Source organism: Salmo trutta, chromosome 2, assembly GCF_901001165.1.
Source record: "Salmo trutta chromosome 2, fSalTru1.1, whole genome shotgun sequence".
NCBI classification, from domain to species: domain Eukaryota; kingdom Metazoa; phylum Chordata; class Actinopteri; order Salmoniformes; family Salmonidae; genus Salmo; species Salmo trutta.
Window position 1 is genome coordinate 25,212,220 of NC_042958.1, and position 26,853 is coordinate 25,239,072.

Sequence of the window (26,853 nt, forward strand, 5' to 3'; positions counted from 1 at the left end):
GCTGAAGGCTAATGCAAGTCTCTGTTGTATATAGATATTGAGGTCTGTGCCAGAAATCCGATCAGTCTGATATTATAGATAGATGTTCAATAGTACCGAGGATCAGATAAGGAATAACAGCCTCTGTGATTTGAAGTCATATTATAAATAGCCCTAGAACCAACAGTTTAGTATATTTTTAAAATATTGAATCTCCGAGCAGTTCCTTATCAAACAGGCATCTTTCAGGACTTCTACAGTACTATGCCAGTCCAATTTAGGACCCAATAGGACCCTTGGGAGTGTTACACCAGAGATGGAAGAGGAAGTGAGACACCCCACTCGCAGTTTTTTGCAGGTTCAATGAAAGTCAATATTTAATTTCGGCAATACCAATTACCCTACCGAAGACATTCTTTAAAAAAAGTATACTCGGTCATAACAGACTTTATATGAGCAAATAAAATGAATAGAATAGAAAGGAAAGTTTTACATCTTCCCAAGTCTGAGGGTGGTTTTAACCTTCGAGACATGGAGTTGTATCAACTCGCTGCCCAATGCTTTTACTTGAGGCATATAGTTAAATGCACTAAAGAGGAACAATGGGCACGTACATGTATTGAAGATGCACATGCTCATCCCCATAATCTTTTAACCTGTCTATTTTCAAAGGATACAGCTAAGAGCATGAACAACTTCCTAGTTAAGAACACTATAACAATATGGAAGAAAATGAAATGGATTCTACAAGAACCAATATCACTCCACGAAACACAACCCTATGGAACAATTCTTCGATAGCTTTTCAGAATTTGCTGATAAATTGGAAAACTAAAGGCACAGAAACCATAAATGACTTGGTAACAGTAAATGCATGTATTTCCATGACAGAATTAAAAAGTAATTTTGTATTGACCATTGTAAAGTTATTTCAAATACATGCAAATTCAAAGTTTCATATCACGAAATTTTGATTTTGAAGTCTTTTGGACATCAGAGCAACCTTGAGGGAATCTTATTTCACTCAGAAAATGATGTTCACATGATCGGTAAGATATACAAAACCTTGCAGAGAATATATACAACTGACGATCTCTTGGAGAAAAATTTTAACTATTGGAATCAAGACTTAAAAATAACTGATGTTTGAGGGAATGTTGGAAGTAAACTAACCAAATCCAATGAACAAAAATGAACCCTTAATCCAGTCACCGGTGCAACAAGCTAAGTAACATAATACAAAAATACCCAGCAAAATCCATCAGTTTAAGCTAGAGATATTAGTTTTTTTGTTGCATTGGATGCGTCTCAATCCACCGCATCCGCCGATGTTGCACTTCCGCATCTGCGTTGAAAAGTGGTAGAGCTAGAGCTGTTTTTCGTCAGATCATGAGACTTTTTATCCACCATCTTTGATCCTAACACTGGCAGGGGTTTATGGGAAGATTGCATCCAACCTAAACCTACCATTATATTATGTCCGTCTGGCAACTGACAAATCCCTCCAGATCAAAGGATTACTGTTACGCGGGTAAGCACCGTATAGGACTAACCTCAACATACCATAACATACCAAGCCTACTGTACATGACCTGTGTCTGTGGGTCACCTCATAGAGAAAGGCATCTGCAGGCATCTCTCTCTCCCTTTCACTCCCTCTCTCTCTCCCTCTCACTCCCTCTCTCTCTCCCCCTCTCTCGCTCTCTTTCTCGCTCTTTGTCTCTCTCTCTGTCACAGTGAATATGCTTAAAGAGGAACCCACAAAGCTGTTTTATCCCATGCAGTGTAATAACTACTCTGTTGTGACTCTATCTATCCATGTCTGTCTGTGTTTTGTTACTCGTGTGTGATAACAGTGGTCTCTTTAGTATGTGCATATTCCCAAATACATAGTTTCTCTGCTGAGAAACTGCTTTCGCTGGGCAGGAAAGTATGCAGCAGAATGGCTTTATTGAACAGCAAGAAAGAGAGTGCGAGAGAGAGAAAGTGTGTGAGGAGCTGGTGTGTGTGCATGTCAACCTGCCTGCTCTCTTTTTTTAGATAGGGCTAAAGAGAGAGAGCTAGATGCAGGCCTCACTCTGACCTTTCAGCTAAAGGAACACACAGACAGATGTTGAGTGAGTCTCATTGTACTGGAGTGAATGAGTCTGTAGGCAGGGTAAAGACTGTGCCATATGGATATTTAATTGATCTCCCCTGCTATTTCATTGGTGATTCACCAGTTGGTCTGTTTTCCATTCATTCAATGGTAGAAGAACTGGGAAACAGATGGTGAAGAGTGACTATACCACGTCAAGTATTGAGAGAGAGACACGTATGCACGCATGCACGCACGCACACACACACACACACATCCACATGAGGCATACAAGTTACAAAGCCTGCAACCTTTTCCACAATGCATAAACACAGGCCTTCTAGTAACCGTTCCCTCCATCCTTGCTCATTCATATTCCTCCAAACAGCTCTACCGTCCACCGGACGGCACATTCATCCTAATTGCCAGGACAGTCAACTGACGCAAATGGCTGGCAGGTTATTCTTTGTGAGAGCTCTTGTTTCATAGAAAGCCATTACAGACATTGGATACGTCCCAAATGACACCCTATTGCTTATTTAGTGCACTACTACCCATTGGGCTCTGGTCAAAAGTAGTGCACAATGTAGTGGATAGAGTACCATTTAGGATGCAGCCGTTGATTTATGCAGACAGAGGGTTATTTGTAAAGCAAGGACACCTGATGTGGATGGCAGCGAACAGCAACGATCATGCTGACTAATTGACTGTGGAGGGGCTGAATCATTCAGAGACTGAGTCCCAGCCAATGGCTGAATCCATCTTCTTTCTGAGGAAAGGGCACGTGCATATACGCATATACCCACACACCCACGCACACACACACGCATACATACACTTGTTGGCTGCTGCTGTGGACATTAGCTAGCCTAGCCACTGATAACTGCCTCCCCCCAGTACCAGGGATTAACCCTGCATTTTAATATCTTTGTACTAAAGATTCACATAGTGTCCTCCAAGAAACTTTGAACCATGGATGGTGGATATGAGTATGGTGGATGTGGGTGGGGGGTGAACAGGAGAAGCCCTTAAGATAATCTAGATAGCATATAGACCCTTTGAACTGCCTTGACAAATTCACCACTCATTCTATCCCTCCCATACTAACAGCAGCCTCCACTCCGAGCTTCCAATTTCCATTTCTCAACGCTTTGAAATGTATTAAAGTTACATACTGCCATTTTTTAATTTGCCTTTTGATCTTGTCTCAACTCTGCCCCGCTCCTCTCCCTCCTTTCCTCTTCCTCTCTCTCACCCCTCTTAGCCGACATGAAGTCAATGATAATAAAGGGCCATAGTTCTCAATTTCCACTGAATTAACACTGGAGGTGGGGGGGGTCAGACTAAGTGAAGATGTTGTTGTTGTGTAGGATGGTTTGTGGCCCTGATGCGGGGTCCCAGCTTGCTCTCAGAGAAAGTAAGTAAGCATATTATATGCAGAGTCAGTCAATGTCTGGAACCTTTTTGTATGTGGGGTATAGGAGGATTAACCGTAAAAGCATAATGTGTGTTTGTGTTTGCATATCAACCTCCCTTTCAGACTTGGGTTCAAATAGTATTTGTTTTTTGATCAAATACTGTGAGCATTTGATTGAGCCTACCTGGAGTGCAAGAGGGGTGGGGTTTGCACTTGTTGAGACTATCTCTTTGGTTAAATTGCGCCAGGCAATCTCAGTCAAGCCCAGCTGAAGTATTTGGAATAAAACAAATACTAGTTGAACCCAGATCTACTACCTCCCACCATTTCCACCATTGAGAATCTGTTATGCTTCCTCACATGCTACAGGCATGGATGGCAGCTAGCTATGCACGTCAACACCCAGATAATGTGTCATCACAGGTTTTTACAGGAGCTAAATGGTGAAATTAATTTTGTTTGCAGATGTGTTGTTTTTCCCTTCTTCACCGGTTTCGGGCTTTTAACCGCGTGTCTGACTGCAGCTGAGGCCCACTGTGTGACAGTAGCACCACAGGGACTGCCCGTCGTGGTTTGATTGTGTTGTTCCATCAGTAAACAGTCTGATGAAAAGGAACAGATAGAAGCATATGGAGCATAATGGAGGTATTTACAGTCTTCAATACATGGAGGTTCTATACAAAGAAACAAACACCCTTTCATTGGCTATGTAGAATACACAGAAAATAACATTTTTTTCTTAACTCTCTTTTGTCTTAGCTAGATAACGATAATGTGTTACCAATGCTACAGTGTTGATTATGCAGTAGCTACCGGTAGTTTGAAAAAACAGAATCCTAGTCATAACACTAGTCAAATCTCACAAGTCAATTATATTGGAAATGTACTCCCCAGCAATTGCACGGATAACTTGCTAGTCTGCGTGAGGTAGAATTTGATTGGCAAATTGTATATGAAAATAAGAAACTGTTTTGTAATTTAAATGAAACAGAAATGCGAAGTGTAGGCCTATCTTGTACTGGATAGAGAAGGGGAAAGGAGGGCCTGTTAGCAGCATTGTACCCCAGCCTAAAGACATTAAACCTCACCAGCCAATGATCCATTTTAATACCCATCATCCATACAGATGAACATAATGTATGCTCACACCAGCATCCATATACATAAAACCATGAGCATCAAATGGGGTATAACTAATACAATTGATTTTAATGGTTGTGTGGAACAACAGAGAGATTGAAAGCGTTTCCGCTTTCAAGCAAGACGGCTTGCTTGTACTGCAGCAGGGTGCATACATCCAATTCAATTCATCCTTTATGAGGTGCTATTTAGCTGTGTTTTAATGAAGGCTGATTGGCACTGCGTCCTAGTAGCCATTATCATCAGAAGGATGTGATTGCTGTAATCTGCAATTATGGGCCTAATTGTACTTCAGGATCCTCTGGGTTTAAATGAGCAATCAGGTCTTCTACTAGTGTACCACCTGTAATTGCCACCTTGGAGCAGAGTGGGGACGACAGCGTGACAGCTTGACAGCTACGGTGTCAAACCAACGTCCATCTTAAGTGCCCCTAGCTGCTCTTCTCTAGTTTTTCTTCCTTGTCTCCCTTTCTTTTCCTTCTCTTATTCTGTCTCTTCCCTTGCTCTCCCTCTGTTCCCTCTCTCTCTCCCTCTCTCACTTTCCATCTGTTCCTTTTCGCTGGTCCCCCCCCAACCTCTCTCCCCCCTCTCCTCTATGGAATGTATAAACCGGGCCCTATTATCAAGCTGGTTGTCTTATCATAATTATCCCTAGTGTCAGACCCTGTTGGTGGAGATAAAAGGAGAGGCTGATTAACTGATGGGAGAGTATTGATTCTTATTGACAGGCTGATTAACTGATTGGAGAGTATTGATTCTTATTGACAGGCTGATTAACTGATGGGAGAGTATTGATTCCTATTGACAGGCTGATTAACTGATGGGAGAGTATTGATTCTTATTGACAGGCTGATTAACTGATGGGAGAGTATTGATTCTTATTGACAGGCTGATTAACTGATGGGAGAGTATTGATTCTTATTGACAGGCTGATTAACTGATGGGAGAGTATTGATTCTTATTGACAGGCTGATTAACTGATTGGAGAGTATTGATTCTTATTGACAGGCTGATTAACTGATGGGAGAGTGTTGATTCTTATTGATAGGCTGATTAACTGATGGGAGAGTATTGATTCTTATTGATAGGCTGATTAACTGATGGGAGAGAATTGATTCTTATTGACAGGCTGATTAACTGAGGGGAGAGTATTGATTCATATTGATAGGCTGATTAACTGAGGGGAGAGTATTGATTCATATTGACAGGCTGATTAACTGAGGGGAGAGTATTGATTCTTATTGACAGGCTGATTAACTGAGGGGAGAGTATTGATTCATATTGACAGGCTGATTAACTGAGGGGAGAGTATTGATTCATATTGATAGGCTGATTAACTGAGGGGAGAGTATTGATTCATATTGATAGGCTGATTAACTGAGGGGAGAGTATTGATTCATATTGACAGGCTGATTAACTGAGGGGAGAGCATTGGTTCATATTGACAGGCCTCTGAAAGCCAGTAATGAAAGGGATGCATACAAGTCTCCAACAGCAGCACTGTTTAATGACGACACTACCACATAAAGACCAATAATATAGGCTCTTCTCCCAGTCTAAAAGGAACATGGATCACTCACAATGGTTCACAAGGGACTTTTTCTTTATGCCAAATGTACTGTACAGTATGAATGGATGGGGGGTTTGACAAGATATTAGTTCATTTGTTCTGTATGGAACTAAATTTAGACAACACGTTTCATTCTAAAATGGTTGAAAATTATATTAATTGGGCCAGTAACCGAAAGGTCGCTGGTTTGAATACCCTAGCCGACAAGATGAGAAATATGTTGATGTGCCCTTGAGCAAGGCACTTAACCCTAATTTGCTCCAGGGGTGCCGTACTACTATGGCTGAACCTGTAAAACAAGACATTACACTTGCACCTATCCGGTGTATGTGACAATTTAAAAACAAATGTTTGGATCTGTTTTCATCCCCTTCACATATGAATAATAATGATGTCTGTACAGTTCACTGTGTGACTCTTTGTGATGCCATTGTAAAACATGATATAATGCTGTTACTGGTCCATGCTTATATTCCCCTTCTCCTCTTACTCTCTGTGTCCTCTTTGGTTCCGCAGCAACCGACTGGCGCCTAGTAACCATGACCGGATACGGCGTCTGAGGGTTGAGTTCCAGCAGGCCAGAGGAGAGGAGGACCCTGATGACCGACGGCGGACATACAGCTTCGAGCAGCCCTGGGTGAGTGACTAACAACCTGTAGTATGGACCTGCGCATTAACCCCAACCACCAGCAAAACCCAACCCAGCTCAGTGCTTCACGGACCTCCACACTAACCTCAACCACCTAACCCAAACCAGCCAACAGCCTAACCTAACCCAATTCCCCAGTCCAACACTGCACGGACTTCCAAAATAACCCTAATTACCAGCCCAACCTAACCCAACACAACCCCTTCTCCTCCGCCTGCCTACCTACCTGACTACCTGCCTGTCTGCCTACTCTGATGCAAACCTTACCAGGTTGACACTAGGACATGCTCATGCTCTACAATTTGAAAACTGATCCTGGACAACCTCAGTCATTTATTCTACTTAGGCGTCTCATAACAGGCCTTTTACAGGACTTTACTTCTAATCCTCTGCTGTGACCTCAGACCTGGAAGTAATTACTAATTATTAAAGTCCCCATCTTTCTCAGATATTCATTACTTACAAAAAAAACTCTACATTGGGAGGATGATGAAATGAAAGAATATGAGTTGACAGTGACAGTGAATATTAAGAATGTTGAGACAAATTGAGAGAGATCTTAAAATTGCTTAATTTCAATCTCTTCAGAGTTAATTAAGAATACTTTTTAATTAGATTCAAAGGGACATTTTTCCTTGTTTTTCTCTCTTTGATTGATCTTATACTGCAGTGGGATTTATTTGGGTTTTAATTGGCTAAATGTAATCAACGTCATTCGTTTGGTTATTTAGGTGTATGGCTTTACTTTTATTTCTCCTGCTGTGTGTGAAAAAAGAACTGTTTCTATTTCTCTAATGTCAGTCACTGAAATGCAGTTAGTTCAATTTATTGTTGTGCCGATTCATAATAAGAAACTGTTATTCATGTTTGCCATCCTTGCCATTTACAAATCAAATGTTCTTCAACATGTGAATGTGTTTCTTTATTAGCTCTTACACTGATTACAATGATCAGAGCTCTTACAATGTTTCCTTTGTCCGTCAGTGGTTTACATCCAGCGGTTAAAGGTCATTCATTTTATCTTGATCTAACAACACAGAGTGTGCAAATGGCACCCTATTCCCTATCCTGCAGTACTTTTGACAAGAGCCCTATGGGAGAAATGGAGGCCAAATGGAGGTCCATGGGCCCTGGTCAAAAGTAGTGCACTGTAGAAGGAATATGGTGCTATTTGGGGTGCAGACAGAATAATATACCCTGTCAGATCCAGCATGGTGGGAACTGAGTCACCAGATCAAAGGTCAAATAGCTGTGTATCTTTGCGATGTAATGGTTTGAGACAGACATAGCGGCTTGTGCTCCGACTTCCTGTGAAAAGATGACAGGCTAATCACCATTTGGAATAGAACCATTTCCTCAATTACGGGTCAGTGTATTGAACCCTGCTCCATTCTCCTCTCGTAGGAGCAACATTTCCCACCAGACATTTTCCGTCTTAACATCCCTAATTAGTGTTTAAAGTTGATTTGAGACCGAGCACTGCTATGACCATAGTGGCCATATATGCATTGCACTCGTTGTCTAACGCTTTAAGTTGACCATTGTTTCTCCAGCAAGACAAGCCAGTTTGCACGCTCAGTTGTGACACCAGTCTCCTCACACATGCCATAATGCCCATAGACTATCCAAAGGGCCTCTATTTACCATAGCTTTACAATAGTTTAGCCATAATGTCTATAGAGTAGTCTAACGGCCTCTATTTACCATAGCTTTACAATAGCTTAGCCATAATGTCTATAGAGTAGTCTAACGGCCTCTATTTACCATAGATTTACAATAGCTTAGCCATAATGTCTATAGAGTAGTCTAACGTCCTCTATTTACCATCGTTTTACAATAGCTTAGCCATAATGCCCATAGAGTGGTCAAACGCCTCTATTTACCATAGTTTTACAATAGCTTAGCCATAATGCCCATAGAGTGGTCAAACGGCCTCTATTTACCATAGCTTTACAATAGCTTAGCCATAATGTCTATAGAGTAGTCTAACGGCCTCTATTTACCATAGATTTACAATAGCTTAGCCATAATGCCCATAGAGTGGTCAAACGGCCTCTATTTACCATCGTTTTACAATAGCTTAGCCATAATGCCCATAGAGTGGTCAAACGCCTCTATTTACCATAGTTTTACAATAGCTTAGCCATAATGCCCATAGAGTGGTCAAACGGCCTCTATTTACCATAGCTTTACAATAGCTTAGCCATAATGCCCATAGAGTGGTCAAACGGCCTCTATTTACCATAGCTTTACAATAGCTTATCTTTAGTGTTAAAAAATAAGTCAAACGGTCTGTATTAATCATAGCTTAGCCTCAGTGTTTGCCTTATTGAATAATCAAAGCCGTGTAGCTTTGTTTAATCGTTTGACGTTGTCTTCACTGGTATGCGAAGCGAAGGAACATTTGACTATTTACTCAGATACTCAGTCTACATCCTAAACGGCACCCTATTCCCTATATAGTGTACTACTTTTGACCAGAGATAGTGTACTACTTTTGACCAGAGCTCTGGTCAAAGTAGGACATTATATAGGTTCCATTTGGGATGTAGCCAGAGGCATCTAAGGAAAAGAGGCCATGGAGAGCCTAATTGTTCCTGATTGTTTACACTGTTGAAAGTCTCCCACTGTTCCTCTGTAATAAGATATAGGCGGTCCCAGGAGTTATTGGGGCCTACTTTATTCATGTTACTCTTTCATGTGCCGTTTTCATAATAATGTTGAATCACACTGACAGAACTGGTTAAGTGAGATGGTAGGAGAGACATTATTTGAACTTTGTTAAGGGATCCAATTGAAATCGTGTCATCTGGCAACAAAAAAACTACAACCAGGAAGGACATGAAACTCAAGGTTGAAATGATGTTAGAATATCAGTTATTTATGATAAAGCAAAAAATATCCATATCCATACTAGACGTGTGTAATATGTAGCATGGGCTGCATGGTGTAGAATCTTTTCAACTATTGACACTCCATGTAAACAGTTGTAATCATAGACACATGGTGGTAGACATAATTGGTTGTAACTTAGAGTTGTGTGTTGGTTGTGGTCAGGGAAAAAATGCTCTCTCTGTCTCTCCAAACCAACCTAAGGACCTGATCAATGATAGGCCTCAGATTCAGACATAAACATCTAGAAATCACCTTTGCGTCCTCATTCTCCCCCTGGCCCTGGTAAAACAAACTGTTGAAGTGTTATGTTAACTTGTGAATGTGAATGTTTGTTTTGTGGTTGTGTTGCTTACTGAAATAAGCCCTAGTCAATCGTCGCTTCAGGCACTGATTTGCATGTTCTCATTCCAGTCATACTAGCAAGACAGAGAGAGATAGATATAAACTGTATATAGAGAGGGAGACAGAGAGAGATAGATATACACTGTATATAGAGAGGGAGAGAGAGATAGATATACACTGTATATAGAGAGGGAGAGAGAGAGAGATAGATATACACTGTATATAGAGAGGGAGAGAGAGAGATAGATATACACTGTATATAGAGAGGGAGAGAGAGATAGATATACACTGTATATAGAGAGGGAGAGAGAGAGAGAGATAGATATACACTGTATATAGAGAGGGAGAGAGAGATAGATATACACTGTATATAGAGAGGGAGAGAGAGAGATAGATATACACTGTATATAGAGAGGGAGAGAGAGAGATAGATATACACTGTATATAGAGAGGAAGAGAGAGATAGATATACACTGTATATAGAGAGGGAGAGAGAGATATAGATATACACTGTATATAGAGAGGGAGAGAGAGATAGATATACACTGTATATAGAGAGGGAGAGAGAGAGATATAGATATACACTGTATATAGGGAGGGAGAGAGAGATAGATATACACTGTATATAGAGAGGAAGAGAGAGAGATAGATATACACTGTATATAGAGAGGGAGAGAGAGAGAGATATATACACTGTATATAGAGAGGGAGAGAGAGAGATAGATATACACTGTATATAGAGAGGGAGAGAGAGATAGATATACACTGTATATAGGGAGGGAGAGAGAGAGAGATTGCTATACACTGTATATAGAGAGGAAGTGAGAGAGAGATAGATATACACTGTATATAGAGAGAGAGAGATACACTGTATATAGAGAGGGAGAGAGAGAGATAGATATACACTGTATATAGAGAGGGAGACAGAGATAGATATACACTGTATATAGAGAGGGAGAGAGAGAGAGATAGATATACACTGTATATAGAGAGGGAGACAGAGATAGATATACACTGTATATAGAGAGGGAGAGAGAGAGAGATAGATATACACTGTATATAGAGAGGGAGAGAGATAGATATACACTGTATATAGAGAGGGAGAGAGAGAGAGATAGATATACACTGTATATAGAGAGGGAGAGAGAGAGAGATATACACTGTATATAGAGAGGGAGAGAGAGATAGATATACACTGTATATAGAGAGGGAGAGAGAGATAGATATACACTGTATATAGAGAGGAAGAGAGAGATAGATATACACTGTACATAGAGAGGGAGAGAGAGAGAGATAGATATACACTGTATATAGAGAGGAGAGAGAGAGATAGATATACACTGTATATAGAGAGGAGAGAGAGAGAGATAGATACACTGTATATAGAGAGGGAGAGAGAGATAGACACTGTATATAGAGAGGGAGAGAGAGAGAGATAGATATACACTGTATATGGAGAGGGAGAGAGAGAGATAGATATACACTGTATATAGAGAGGGAGAGAGAGATAGATATACACCGTATATAGAGAGGGAGAGAGAGATAGATATACACTGTATATAGAGAGGGAGAGAGAGAGAGATAGATATACACTGTATATAGAGAGGGGAGAGAGAGATAGATATACACTGTATATAGAGAGGGAGAGAGAGAGAGATAGATATACACTGTATATAGAGAGGGAGAGAGAGAGAGATAGATATACACTGTATATAGAGAGGGAGAGAGAGATAGATATACACTGTATATAGAGAGGGAGAGAGAGAGAGATAGATATACACTGTATATAGAGAGGGAGAGAGAGAGAGAGAGATATACACTGTATATAGAGAGGGAGAGAGAGAGATAGATAGATATACACTGTATATAGAGAGGGAGAGAGAGAGAGATAGATATACACTGTATATAGAGAGGGAGAGAGAGAGATAGATATACACTGTATATAGAGAGGGAGAGAGAGAGATAGATATACACTGTATATAGAGAGGGAGAGAGAGAGATAGATATACACTGTATAATAGAGAGGAAGAGAGAGAGAGGAGAGAGAGATATAGATATACACTGTATATAGAGAGGGAGAGAGAGAGAGATAGATATGCACTGTATATAGAGAGGGAGAGAGAGATAGATATACACTGTATATAGATAGAGAGAGAGATAGATATACACTGTATATAGAGAGGGAGGAGAGAGAGATAGATATACACTGTATATAGAGAGGGAGAGAGAGAGAGATAGATATACACTGTATAGAGAGGGAGAGAGAGAGATAGATATTACACTGTATATAGAGAGGGAGAGAGAGAGAGATAGTATACACTGTATATAGAGAGGAGAGAGAGAGAGATATACACTGTATATAGAGAGGGGAGGAGAGAGATAGATATACACTGTATATAGGGAGAGAGAGATAGATATACACTGTATATAGAGGGGAGAGAGAGAGAGATAGATATACACTGTATATAGAGGGAGAGAGAGAGAGATAGATATACACTGTATAGAGAGGGAGAGAGAGAGATAGATATACACTGTATATAGAGAGGGAGAGAGAGAGATAGATATACACTGTATATAGAGAGGGAGAGAGAGAGATAGATATACACTGTATATAGAGAGGGAGAGAGAGAGATAGATACTGTATATAGAGAGGAAGAGAGAGAGATAGATATACACTGTATATAGAGAGGAAGAGAGAGATAGATATACACTGTATATAGAGAGAGAGAGAGAGAGAGATATAAATACCTGTATATAGAGAGGAAGAGAGAGAGATGTGAGGAGAGATAGATATACACTGTATATAGAGAGGGAGAGAGAGAGATAGATTACTGTATATAGAGAGGAAGAGAGAGAAGATAGATATACACTGTTCTATTAGAGAGGAGAGAGAGAGATAGATATACACTGTATATAGAAGAGGGAGAGAGATATAGATATACACTGTATATAGAGAGAGGGAGGAGAGGAGAGAGAGAGTAGGATTATACACTTGGATATCTAGAGAGGGAAGAGAGGAGAGAGATAGATATACACTGTATAGAGAGGGAGAGAGAGAGAGGAGAGATATACACTTGTATATAGAGAGGGAGAGAGGAAGAAGATAGATTATACACTGTTATATAGAGGGAGGGAGGAGGAGAGAGATAGATATACACTGTATATTAGAGAGGAAAGAGAGAGAGATAGATATACACTGTATAGTAGTATGAGGGAGAGAGGCAAGAGAGATAGATATGGCACTGTATATAGAGAGGGAGAAGGAGAGACCAGAGAGAGATAGATCTACACTGTATATATTAGAGAGAGAGATAGAATAGACACTGTATATAGAGAGGGAGAGAGAGAGAGATAGATATACACTGTATATAGAGAGGGATGAGAGAGATAGATATACACTGATATAGGAGGAGGATGAGAGAGAGATAGATATACACTGTATATAGAGAGGGAGAGAGAGATAGATATACACTGTATATAGAGAGGGGGAGAGAGAGAGATAGATATACACTGTATATAGGAGAGGGAGAGAGAGAGAGATAGATATACACTGTATATAGAGAGGGAGAGAGAGATAGATATACACTGTATATAGGAGAGGGAGAGAGAGATAGATATACACTGTATATAGAGAGGGAGAGATAGATAGATAGATATACACTGTATATAGAGAGGGAGAGAGAGAGAGAGATAGATATACACTGTATATAGAGAGGGAGAGAGAGAGATAGATATACACTGTATATAGAGAGGGAGAGAGAGAGATAGATACTGTATATAGAGAGGGAGAGAGAGAGATAGATATACACTGTATATAGGGAGGGAGAGAGAGATAGATATACACTGTATATAGAGAGGGAGAGAGAGAGAGAGATAGATATACACTGTATATAGAGAGGGAGAGAGAGAGAGATATACACTGTATATAGAGAGGGGAGAGAGAGAGATAGATATACACTGTATATAGGGAGAGAGAGAGATAGATATACACTGTATATAGAGAGGGAGAGAGAGAGAGAGATAGATATACACTGTATATAGGGGAGGAGAGAGAGAGAGATAGATATACACTGTATATAGAGAGGGAGAGAGAGATAGATATACACTGTATATAGAGAGGGAGAGAGAGATAGATATACACTGTATAGAGAGGGGAGAGAGAGAGATAGATACACTGTATAGAGAGGGAGAGAGAGAGAGATAGATAACACTGTATATAGAGAGGAGAGGAGAGAGAGATATACACTGTATATAGAGAGGAGAGAGAGAGAGATGATAGATATACACTGTATAGAGAGGGGAGAGAGAGAGATAGATATACACTGTATATAGAGGGAGAGAGAGAGATAGATATACACTGTATATAGAGAGGAGAGAGAGAGATAGATATACACTGTATATAGAGAGGAAGAGAGAGAGATAGATATACACTGTATATAGAGAGGGAGAGAGAGAGAGAGAGATATACACTGTATATAGAGAGGGAGAGAGAGATAGATATACACTGTATATATATAGAGAGAGAGATAGATATACACTGTATATAGAGAGGGAGAGAGAGAGAGATAGATATACACTAATATAGAGAGGGAGAGAGAGAGAGAGAGATATACACTGTATATAGAGAGGGAGAGAGAGAGAGAGAGAGATACACTGTATATAGAGGGGAGAGAGAGATAGATATACACTGTATAGAGGGGAGAGAGAGAGAGAGATATATACACTGTATATAGAGGGGAGAGAGAGAGAGAGATATACACTGTATATAGAGAGGAGAGAGAGATAGATATACACTGTATAAGAAGGGAGAGAGAGATAGATATCACTGTATATAGAGGGGAGAGAGGAGATAGATATACACTGTATATAGAGAGGGAGAGAGAGATAGATATACACTGTATATAGAGAGGAGAGAGAGAGAGATAGATATACACTGTATATAGAGAGGAGAGAGAGAGATAGATATACACTGTATTATAGAGGAGGAAGGAGAGAGATCGATATACACTGTATATAGAGAGGGGGAGAGAGAGAGATAGATATACACTGTATATAGAGAGGGAGAGAGAGATATAGATATACACTGTATATAGAGAGGAAGAGAGAGAGAGATAGATATACACTGTATATAGAGAGGGGAGAGAGGAGAGATAGTATACCTGTATATATAGAGAGGAAGAGAGAGAGATAGATATACACTGTATATAGAGAGGGAGAGAGAGAGAGAGAGATATACACTGTATATAGAGAGGGAGAGAGAGATAGATATACACTGTATATAGAGAGGGAGAGAGAGAGAGATAGATATACACTGTATATAGAGAGGGAGAGAGAGAGATAGATATACACTGTATATAGAGAGGGAGAGATAGATATACACTGTATATAGAGAGGGAGAGAGAGATAGATATACACTGTATATAGAGAGGGAGAGAGAGAAGATAGATATACACTGTATATAGAGAGGAAGAGGAGAGGATAGATATACACTGTATATAGAGAGGGATGAGAGAGGAGAGATAGATATACACTGTATATAGAGAGGGAAGAGAGAGATAGATATAGCACATCGTATATAGAGAGGGAGGAGAGAGAGAGATAGATACACTGTATATAGAGAGGGAGAGAGGAGAGGAGATAGATATACACTGTATATAGAGAGGAATAGAGAGAGGATAAGATATACATCGGTATATGAGAGGAAGGAGAGAGGAGAGATAGATATACACTGTATATATAGAGAGGGAGACGAGAGAGAGAGAAGATATACACTGTACTATAGAGAAGGGGGAGAGAGAGAGATAGATATACACTGTATATAGAGAGGGAGAGAGAGATATAGATATACACTGTATATAGAGAGGAAGAGAGAGAGATAGATATACACTGTATATAGAGAGGGAGAGAGAGAGATAGATACTGTATATAGAGAGGAAGAGAGAGAGATAGATATACACTGTATATAGAGAGGGAGAGAGAGAGATAGATATACACTGTATATAGAGAGGGAGAGAGAGATAGATATACACTGTATATAGAGAGGGAGAGAGAGAGAGAGATAGATATACACTGTATATAGAGAGGGAGAGAGAGAGAGATAGATATACACTGTATATAGAGAGGAGAGAGAGAGAGAGAGAGATATACACTGTATATAGAGAGGGAGAGAGAGAGATAGATATACACTGTATATAGAGAGGGAGAGAGAGAGATAGATATACACTGTATATAGAGAGGAAGAGAGAGAGATAGATATACACTGTATATAGAGAGGGAGAGAGAGAGAGATAGATATGCACTGTATATAGAGAGGGAGAGAGAGATAGATATACACTGTATATATATAGAGAGAGAGATAGATATACACTGTATATAGAGAGGGAGAGAGAGAGAGATAGATATACACTGTATATAGAGAGGGAGAGAGAGATAGATATACACTGTATATAGAGAGGAGAGAGAGAGAGAGAGATAGATATACACTGTATATAGAGAGGGAGAGAGAGATAGATATACACTGTATATAGAGAGGAGAGAGAGAGAGATAGATATACACTGTATATAGGGAGAGAGAGAGATAGATATACTGTATATAGAGAGGGGAGAGGAGATAGATATACACTGTATATAGAGAGGGAGGAGAGAGATAGATATACACTGTATATAGAGAGGGAGAGAGAGAGATAGATATACACTGTATATAGAGAGGAGAGAGGAGAGATAGAATACACTGTATATAGAGAGGGAGAGAGAGAGATAGATATACACTGTATATAGAGAGGGAGAGAGAGAGATAGATATACACTGTATATAGAGAGGGAGAGAGAGAGAGATAGATATACACTGTATATAGGGAGGGAGAGAGAGATAGATATACACTGTATATAGAGAGGGAGAGAGAGAGAGAGAGATATACACTGTATATAGAGAGGGAGAGAGAGAGAGATATACACTGTATATAGAGAGGGGGAGAGAGAGAGATAGATATACACTGTATATAGGGAGAGAGAGAGATAGATATACACTGTATATAGAGAGGGAGAGAGAGAGAGATAGATATACACTGTATATAGGGAGAGAGAGAGAGAGATAGATATACACTGTATATAGAGAGGGAGAGAGAGATAGATATACACTGTATATAGAGAGGGAGAGAGAGATAGATATACACCGTATATAGAGAGGGAGAGAGAGAGATAGATATACACTGTATATAGAGAGGGAGAGAGAGAGAGATAGATATACACTGTATATAGAGAGGGAGAGAGAGAGAGAGATATACACTGTATATAGAGAGGGAGAGAGAGAGAGATAGATAGATATACACTGTATATAGAGAGGGAGAGAGAGAGAGATAGATATACACTGTATATAGAGAGGGAGAGAGAGAGATAGATATACACTGTATATAGAGAGGGAGAGAGAGAGATAGATATACACTGTATATAGAGAGGAGAGAGAGAGATAGATATACACTGTATATAGAGAGGGAGAGAGAGAGAGAGAGATATACACTGTATATAGAGAGGGAGAGAGAGATAGATATACACTGTATATATATAGAGAGAGAGATAGATATACACTGTATATAGAGAGGAGAGAGAGAGAGATAGATATACACTGTATATAGAGAGGGAGAGAGAGAGAGAGAGATATACACTGTATATAGAGAGGGAGAGAGAGAGAGAGAGAGATACACTGTATATAGAGAGGGAGAGAGAGAGAGATAGATATACACTGTATATAGAGAGGGAGAGAGAGAGAGATAGATATACACTGTATATAGAGAGGGAGAGAGAGAGAGAGAGATATACACTGTATATAGAGAGGGAGAGAGAGATAGATATACACTGTATATAGAGAGGGGAGAGAGAGATAGATATTCACTGTATATAGAGAGGGAGAGAGAGAGAGATAGATATACACTGTATATAGAGAGGGAGAGAGAGATAGATATACACTGTATATAGAGAGGGAGAGGAGAGAGGATAGATAACACTGTATAGAGAGAGGGAGAGAGAGATAGATATACACTGTATATAGAGAGGAAGAGAGAGATAGATATACACTGTATATAGAGAGGGAGAGAGAGAGAGATAGATATACACTGTATATAGAGAGGGAGAGAGAGAGAGATAGATATACACTGTATATAGAGAGGGAGAGAGAGAGAGATAGATATACACTGTATATAGAGAGGGAGAGAGAGAGATAGATATACACTGTATATAGAGAGGAAGAGAGAGATAGATATACACTGTATAGAGAGAGGGAGAGAGAGAGAGATAGATATACACTGTATATAGAGAGGGAGAGAGAGATAGATATACACTGTATATATATATAGAGAGAGATAGATATACACTGTATATAGAGAGGGAGAGAGAGAGAGATAGATATACACTGTATATAGAGAGGGAGAGAGAGAGATAGATATACACTGTATATAGAGAGGGAGAGAGAGAGAGATAGATATACACTGTATATAGAGAGGGAGAGAGAGATAGATACACACTGTATATAGAGAGGGAGAGAGAGAGAGATAGATATACACTGTATATAGAGAGGGAGAGAGAGAGATAGATATACACTGTATATAGAGAGGGAGAGAGAGATAGATATACACTGTATATAGAGAGGGAGAGAGAGATAGATATACACTGTATAGAGAGGGAGAGAGAGAGAGATAGATATACACTGTATATAGAGAGGAAGAGAGAGATAGATATACACTGTATATAGAGAGGGGAGAGAGAGAGAGATAGATATACACTGTATATAGAGAGGGAGAGAGAGAGAGATAGATATACACTGTATATAGAGGGGGAGAGAGAGAGAGATAGATATACACTGTATAGAGAGGGGGAGAGAGAGATAGATATACACTGTATATAGAGAGGGAGATAGAGAGATAGATATACAACTGTATATAGAGAGGGAGAGAGAGATAGATATACACTGTATATAGAGAGGGAGAGAGAGAGATAGATATACACTGTATATAGAGAGGAAGAGAGAGATAGATATACACTGTATATAGAGAGGGAGAGAGAGAGAGATAGATATACACTGTATATAGAGAGGGAGAGAGAGAGATAGATATACACTGTATATAGAGAGGGAGAGAGAGAGAGATAGATATACACTGTATATAGAGATGGAGAGAGAGAGAGATAGATATACACTGTATATAGAGAGGGAGAGAGAGAGATAGATATACACTGTATATAGAGAGGGAGAGAGAGAGAGAGATAGATATACACTGTATATAGAGAGGAGAGAGAGAGAGAGATAGATATACACTGTATATAGAGAGGGAGAGAGAGAGAGATACATATACACTGTATATAGAGAGGGAGAGAGAGAGATAGATATACACTGTATATAGAGAGGGAGAGAGAGAGAGATAGATATACACTGTATATAGAGAGGGAGAGAGAGAGATAGATAGATATACACTGTATATAGAGAGGAGAGAGAGAGAGAGATAGATATACACTGTATATAGAGAGAAAGAGAGAGAGATAGATATACACTGTATATAGAGAGGGAGAGAGAGAGAGATAGATATACACTGTATATAGAGAGAGAGAGAGAGAGAGATAGATATACACTGTATATAGAGAGGAAGAGAGAGAGAGATAGATATACACTTTATATTGAGAGGGAGAGAGAGAGAGAGATATACACTGTATATAGAGAGGGAGAGAGAGAGATAGATATACACTGTATATAGAGAGGGAGAGAGAGAGAGATAGATATACACTGTATATAGAGAGGAAGAGAGAGAGAGATAGATATACACTTTATATTGAGAGGGAGAGAGAGAGAGATATACACTGTATATAGGGAGGGAGATAGAGATAGATTTACACTGTATATAGGGAGGGAGAGAGAGCGATAGATACAGAGAGAGACAGACAGCCAGTGAGGAAGACAAACAGAAAGACAAACAGAAAGAATTAGTGTGTTTTTAATGTTGTGTTACTGGCGAGGGTTTAGCCCCAGCTCTCTTAAAGTGAACTGAGGTGGGTCTGCTCTCTCTCTCTCTCTCTTTCTCCCTGCACAGAACCCTGCCTCAGACTCTATAGCGAGAATGTTCCGGTCAGGACTTTTGACTCCTCCAGTCTTCTATAATAGAATAATGGTGGTAATGTACAGCCCATGCCTGGCTGTCACACAACCTGATCCAATTCACACAATTAGCCCTCGTCTTGTTTTCTCTCCCTCCCACATCGTAGGCCTAAGGTGCAGATTCCTTCTGAGAGGGGATTTCCAGATGTTCATCATAATAAACCACATGAATGTTCCACGAGGGCTGCCTCTCTGTTCTTAAGCAATAACATGTTATCTTTGTTGTTGGGTGGGATAGATGGGTTGTGTCCCAAATGGCGCCCTATTCCCTATATTGCGCGCTACTTTTGACCAGAGCCCTATGGGCCCTAGGGAACAGGGTGCCATTTGAGACTTGGCCTTGGAGAAGCATGTTCAGCATGAACACACAGAACAGGAGAGTGTTCCACCATTATACTGGTACTGGATCAAAACACCACTGGCTCCTATTAAAACTCTTATTTATGTGAATTCCTTTGAATTCCAATGAATCCGCCCGTAACATACAAGGCTACAAACTCAGCCACCATAGAAGCAGTACAGTCGAGGGGAATCCAGGTCATTCCTTGCCAATGCAAGAGGGAGAAACAGCGTATGTGTGTTGAACTGGTTATCATGAAATCATGTGAAGCGTAAATTCTTTGTAAGTGCAGTCACTTGACTTGGTAGAAGCCAGGGGCAAGGGGTAAGACGGTTTCTAATCATAATACAACTCTGTACTGTGTTATGTGGCATTGCATCAGCTAAAATGTTGCATTAACCCAAGCACAGCCCCAGCCACAGGGAGCAATATAGGGAGTCACTTGTAGAGGGGTTATGTTGTATGATAATGGCTACTCACAGATAACACAGACAGACACTGCTATTCAGGGCCCTTGTCTTTATCATACTGCAGTGGTTACTTAGATACAAAATTGTGTTCCTGTTCAGAGATAAGATATAGTGCAGAGAGAGAGCGAGTGTCTGGGAGAGAGGGAACTCAAGGGGAACATTGGATTATGCATGTCCATTATTCTCTATGTAATAACAGTTTTCATCCCTATTCTCCAGTACATACAGCATACTACTGTTAGGAGTAGTAAAATGTAGAAAAACCGAATGAGCACATATAATTCTATATCTAATTCTTTAGAGATGTACCAGCTCTTAAATGCCTTTTAAATGTCTCAGGAGGATGCATGCATATGGTCCTAATATCCAGGCTGGTCTGTTTTTGATATACTTCCTATACGGAGGAGATACTTCGTCTGAGATGTATTGAGGTGCTTAAAGTCTGAGATGTGGCGATAAAGAAAGCCACTTCCCATTTGTGTCCGTTCTCTGAGCTCTCGGAGTTCTCTGGGCTGAGTAGAGGAAGTGGTGGACCACACGGAGCGCTCTGCGAACGGAGCTGTAGCCTGGGGTGGCACACCCCTCCTCACCGCAAATGGACTAGCCCCGCTGTTAATAAATTGACAGGAATTGGATCTGTGTGAAACAATTTAAAGGGGGAGTGGAGTCATTATCCATTATCCAACTGTAGGTTTTATCCATCCAGGCTTAGCCTTGCCTTCTCTTTTCATACTGTCTAGCCTTATGGGCCCTGATCAAAAGTAGTGCACTATATATAGGGAATAGGATGCCATTTGGGATACGCCCTCTGTTTTTATGTGCACCAGTAAAGTACATTCGCAGGGAAATGTGTTCCATATGGCTGTTTGTGTAAGGTGGAGCTGAGCGGAGCTCTTAAAGTCATTGTCTATGCTATGGGGTAAACAGTATGTGGGTCCCAAATGACACCTTATTCCCTATATATAATGCACAACTTTTGAAAAAAGGTTAGGGACGTAACAAACAAAAAAGTATGTAGGGAGTAGGGTGCTGTTTGGGATAAAGACAGTGGTGGGGAAGGAGCCCCTCTCCTCACCCTCCTCTGATAGTCTAGATGGGGTTGGGTGAGTCTATGATCTATTAGACTGTGTTTCTGTGAGGTCGGAGGTCCAAGACTCTCCCTCCCTTTCCATCTGTTTTCATGTTTCTTTATTTTTGATAGCTGTGTTTTAACAGGTGGTATATTTTTTCTCCATGGACTTGACAGGCTAGGCTATATGCAACGTGGAGGGAAAAACGTGAAGTATTGACATCCTTTTCCCTCTTATTAAATCAAAAATGAACATGGACATCTTTTGATTTGATTTTGGCAAATGTCCTGTTTTATATGGCATTGTATTTCCACAGAACAGTGAATAATCAGATTCTCCTTCCTGGCTAATGGTATTACTCTGACTGATTCTGTCTCCCAGCCATTCCTCTTGCCTTCTTCCCTAACATGCCACCCTATTCCCTACATAGTGCACTACTTTTTTACCAGAGCCCTATGGGCCGATGTCAAAGTAGTGCACTATATATGGAATAGGGTGACATTTGAGACAAAGCCATTCTCTTCTACGGTTAGACCTCAGCTCCCTACAATAAGAAACCTGAATACAGGAAATGTCAAGCCTTGGGCTGAATCCCATCCTCCATCCCCCATTGAAATTACATAAAAAGTTATTTCGGCGTGCCAAATAATTTTCTCACCCTCTGCTTTTAGGCCCAATACAATCATTTCATGTTTCCATTACGCTTAATCTGATATTAGTTTATGTTTTCAAGCATTTTTGAGTGGAGCGAGATGTGTTATTTCAGGGAAACCTGAAACATTAAGGTCAATTAATTTGACACACGTGTAATAGGCTCTGTGTAGCTCAGTTGGTAGAGCATGGCAAGCGCCAGGGTTGTGGGTTTGATTCCCACAGGGGACCAGTACAAAACCAAGTATGAAAATGTATGCACTCACTATTGTAAGTCGCTCTGGATAAGAGCATATGCTGAAGTGACTAAAATGGAATAGCATTATTTTTTTACTTCCAAGGGCTTAGGGAGAGGTTAGCGTGATTTCTGTAATTGGCCTATTAGGCTGTTATTGCAGCTGTCAATGTGAAAATCTGCAGCAGACAGTAGACATTTTAAAGACGTTGTCTTGATGATACAGTACCTATACTGACAGCATATCCCCTTCAGCCTCATATCCCTCAAAGCCTTTTATAGATAAAGAAATAAATATGTTTAAAAAAATACTCAAGTCAACAGTTCTTCTGACACATCCTCCAAAGGTACAAGCATGTACATGCCTCTACTGCTAATTACGTTGTCATGTTTTTAATCAGCTAGCTCATTAGTGATGTGTCTTGCGTTGTGTTCCTGCGAGTGCGTGTGATGATTATACCATACCAACCATTCTGATGACTTCAAACAACAAAGCCACAGCGCCACTTCCTCGTTTGGATCAGGCAGTGGTAGTCAAGGTCACCAACTACCAGCTAAAGCATGCCAACAATGGCAACAGGTAATGGTGGCGCCATTATGGCTCTCCACTCAAGGTCAAGGATGTGTGGACTAGACTAATGACAGTATGAGCCTCCTCCAGGGTCAGAGGGGCAGGTGTTTGCTTCATTAACACCTACTACCATCACCCAACATCCTCCAACAAATAAACTCTTGCTCTTGAGAAACCTACCTTCCATCAACTTCTGGTCTTGATAATAGATGGCACAATGTCTTTTCTACTGGGCTTTATTAAGGGTTTGTGTATAATGTCAGAGTATCCAAAATCAGTGTGTAAATGTGCTGTAAATATATTGTGTGTGTGTAAAGTGTACATGTACTGTGTGTAACCGGGATGTGTGTTTCAGGCTAACTCGGGGACCTATAGCCTGACCGGACACCAATCTGTGTCTGTGGAGTCACAGGTGCAGAGACCGAGACAAGACAAGAGACGAGACTCATTTACACAGGCCCAAAGACAGTACAGTTCCCTGCCACGGTAAGACACACCATCTCTTTCCATCTCTCTCTCTCTCTCTCTCTCTCTCTGTCTCTCTCCATCTCTCTCTCTCTCTCTCTATCCATCTCTCTCTCTCTCTCTCTCTCTCTCTTTCCATCTCTCTCTCTCTCCATCTCTCTCTCTCTCTCTCTCTCCATCTCTCTATCTCTCTCTCTCTCTTTTCATCTCTCTCTCTCTCTCTCCATCTCTCTCTCTCTCATCTCTCTCTCTCTCTTTCCAATTCAATTCAATTCAATTCAATTCGCTTTATTGGCATGACGTAACAATGTACATATTGCCAAAGCTTACTTTGGATATTTACAATATAAAAAATAAATAAAAATGAGAATCAAAAATTGTCAACGGGACAACAGTAACAACAATAACCAACGGTCAATATAACCATACATTCAACAATAACAATAATCATACAGTTGAGGACATGTGCAGGTTTATTGGTCTGTCAGACACTGTCCCTCAACTTATGGCAGGCAGCAATGTAGTGCGCTGCCAACCCACAGCTCTCTGCGTCCTCCCCCAACAGGATGGGTAGCCTATCCTCATCAGAGAGGTCTTTAAAACCTTGAATAAGGATTTCAAATTTGGGGAAATGACACTCTCTAATTGTTTTATATTTTTGACATTTTGTCAGGAAATGCAGCTCCGTCTCAGGTTCTGCTGTTGTGCAGTGGTTGCACAGCCTTTCCTCTACAGGGAGCCAGGTTTTCCTGTGTCTACCCTTCTCAATGGCAAGGCTGTGCTCACTGAGCCTGTACTTTGTCAAGGTTTTTCTAAGGTTTTGATCAGTAACCATGGTCAAATATTTAGCCATAGTGTACTGTCGATTTAGGGCCAGATAGCACTGCATTTTGCTTTGTGTTTGTGCTTGTGTTTCCCAATAAGCAATGTAGTTTTGTTTTGACTGTGTTGTAATTTGGTTTATTCTGATTGATTGGATGTTCTGGTCCTGAGGCTTCAGTGTGTTAGTAGAACAGGTTTGTGAACTCAGCCCCAGGACCAGCTGGATGAGGGGACTCTTTTCTTTGCTCAGCTCTTGGCATTGCAGGGCTTGGTAATGATATGAGAGGGGGTCACTGTATTTTAGATGTTTCCAAAACTTAATTGCTCTTTTTTGAGTTTTTATTATTAGTGGATATTGGCCTAATTCTGCCCTGCATGCATTGTTTGTAGTTTTCCTCTGGACACGTAGGAGAATCTTACAGAACTCTGCATGTAGGGTTTCAATGGGGTGTTTGTCCCATTTGATGAAATCTTGTTTTGCAAGTGGACCCCACACCTCGCTGCCATAAAGTGCAATTGGTTCAATGACATATTCAATTAGTTTTAGCCAAATTTTAATAGGTATTTCAATTTGAATTTGCTTTTTAATGGCGTAGAATGCCCTGCGTGCTTTCTCTCTCAGTTCATTCACTGCCTCATTAAGGTGTCCAGTTGAGCTTATTTTTAAACCTAAGTAATTGTAGTGTGTACAGTACTCTATATATTTTGTACCATCTCTCTTTCCATCTCTCTCTCTCTCTCCCTCTCTCTCCATCTCTCTCTCTCTCTCCCTCTCTCCATCTCTCTCTCTCTCTCCATCTCTATCTCTCTCTTTCCATCTCTCTCTCTATCTCTCTCTCTCCATCTCTCTCTCTCCATCTCTCTCTCTCCCTCTCTCTCTCTCTCTCTCTCCATCGCTCTCTCTCTCTCTTTCCATCTCTCTCTCTCTCTCTCTCTCTCTCCCCATCTCTCTCTCTCTCTCTCTCTCCATCTCTCTCCATCTCTCTCTCTCTCTCTCTCTCTCTCTCTCTCTCTCTCCATCTCACTCTCTCTCTCTCCATCTCTCTCTCTCTCTCTCTTCATCTCTCTCTCTCCATCTCTCTCTCTCTCTCTTTCCATCTCTCTCTCTCTCTCTTTCCATCTCTCTCTCTCTCTCTCCCCATCTCTCTCTCTCTCTCTCTATCTCTCTCTCTCTCTCCATCTCTCTCCCTCTCTCTCTCTCTCCATCTTGCTCTCTCTCTCTCCATCTCTCTCTCTCTCTCTCTCTTCATCTCTCTCTCTCCATCTCTCTCTCTCTCTCTTTCCATCTCTCTCTCTCTCTCTCTCCATCTCTCTCTCTCTCTCTCCATCTCTCTCTCTCCATCTCTCTCTCTCTCTCTCTCTCTCTCTCTCCCCATCTCTCTCTCTCTCTCTCTCCATCTCTCTCGCTCTCTCTCTCTTTCCATCTCTCTCTCTCTCTCTCCATCTCTCTCTTTCTCTCCATCTCTCTCTCTCTCTCTCTCTCTCTCGCTCTCTCTCTCTTTCCATCTCTCTCTTTCTCTCTCTCCATCTCTCTCTCTCTCTCCATCTCTCTCTCTCTCTATCTCTCTCTCTCTCTCTCGATCCCTCTTCTTTATTTCTTCTCTTCTCAAATCGTCTATGTCTCGTACCGTCAAAGTCAAACATTTCAAATCCACACTTTACTGAAGTTATCTCTAGACTGTTAAATGATTTTGGATAAACTCTTTGAATTTAATACAATCCCGCGTAATGCTCTACTTTCTCTTTAGTGTTGACCAGAGGGAAACAAGTTTATCACATGGAGATCAAAACGCTCTACCACCCTCAGTGCCTAAAAAATAGTGGTTTTCAGAGACATTTATCTTAGCAACTTCCGCCTTCCTCTTTCACAGCATTCAGAGCAGTAGCTGCATTACTTATCTCTTTCTCATTTATTTTGCATTTGTCAGAAACGTCAATAAAGCTTACAGTATCAGGGATGATCTGGAGCCCTCAGACCCACTTTAATATCAGTGTTTGCCTTCCCAGCTGTCTCTTTGTGACGACT

At 40.6% G+C, this 26,853-nt stretch overlaps 1 protein-coding gene across 3 annotated transcripts in view; it reads left to right on the plus strand.

The window, feature by feature from the left end:
* The window catches only part of LOC115153707 (partitioning defective 3 homolog), a 555,114-nt gene that overhangs the window by 520,769 nt on the left and 7,492 nt on the right, over nucleotides 1-26,853 (plus strand). For all 3 annotated transcript variants that reach the window (XM_029699308.1, XM_029699315.1, XM_029699317.1), the window contains 2 exons: nucleotides 6,700-6,820; nucleotides 23,896-24,026. In XM_029699308.1, coding sequence (XP_029555168.1) covers nucleotides 6,700-6,820; nucleotides 23,896-24,026 — 252 coding nt within the window. The remainder of the gene's footprint in view (nucleotides 1-6,699; nucleotides 6,821-23,895; nucleotides 24,027-26,853) is intronic.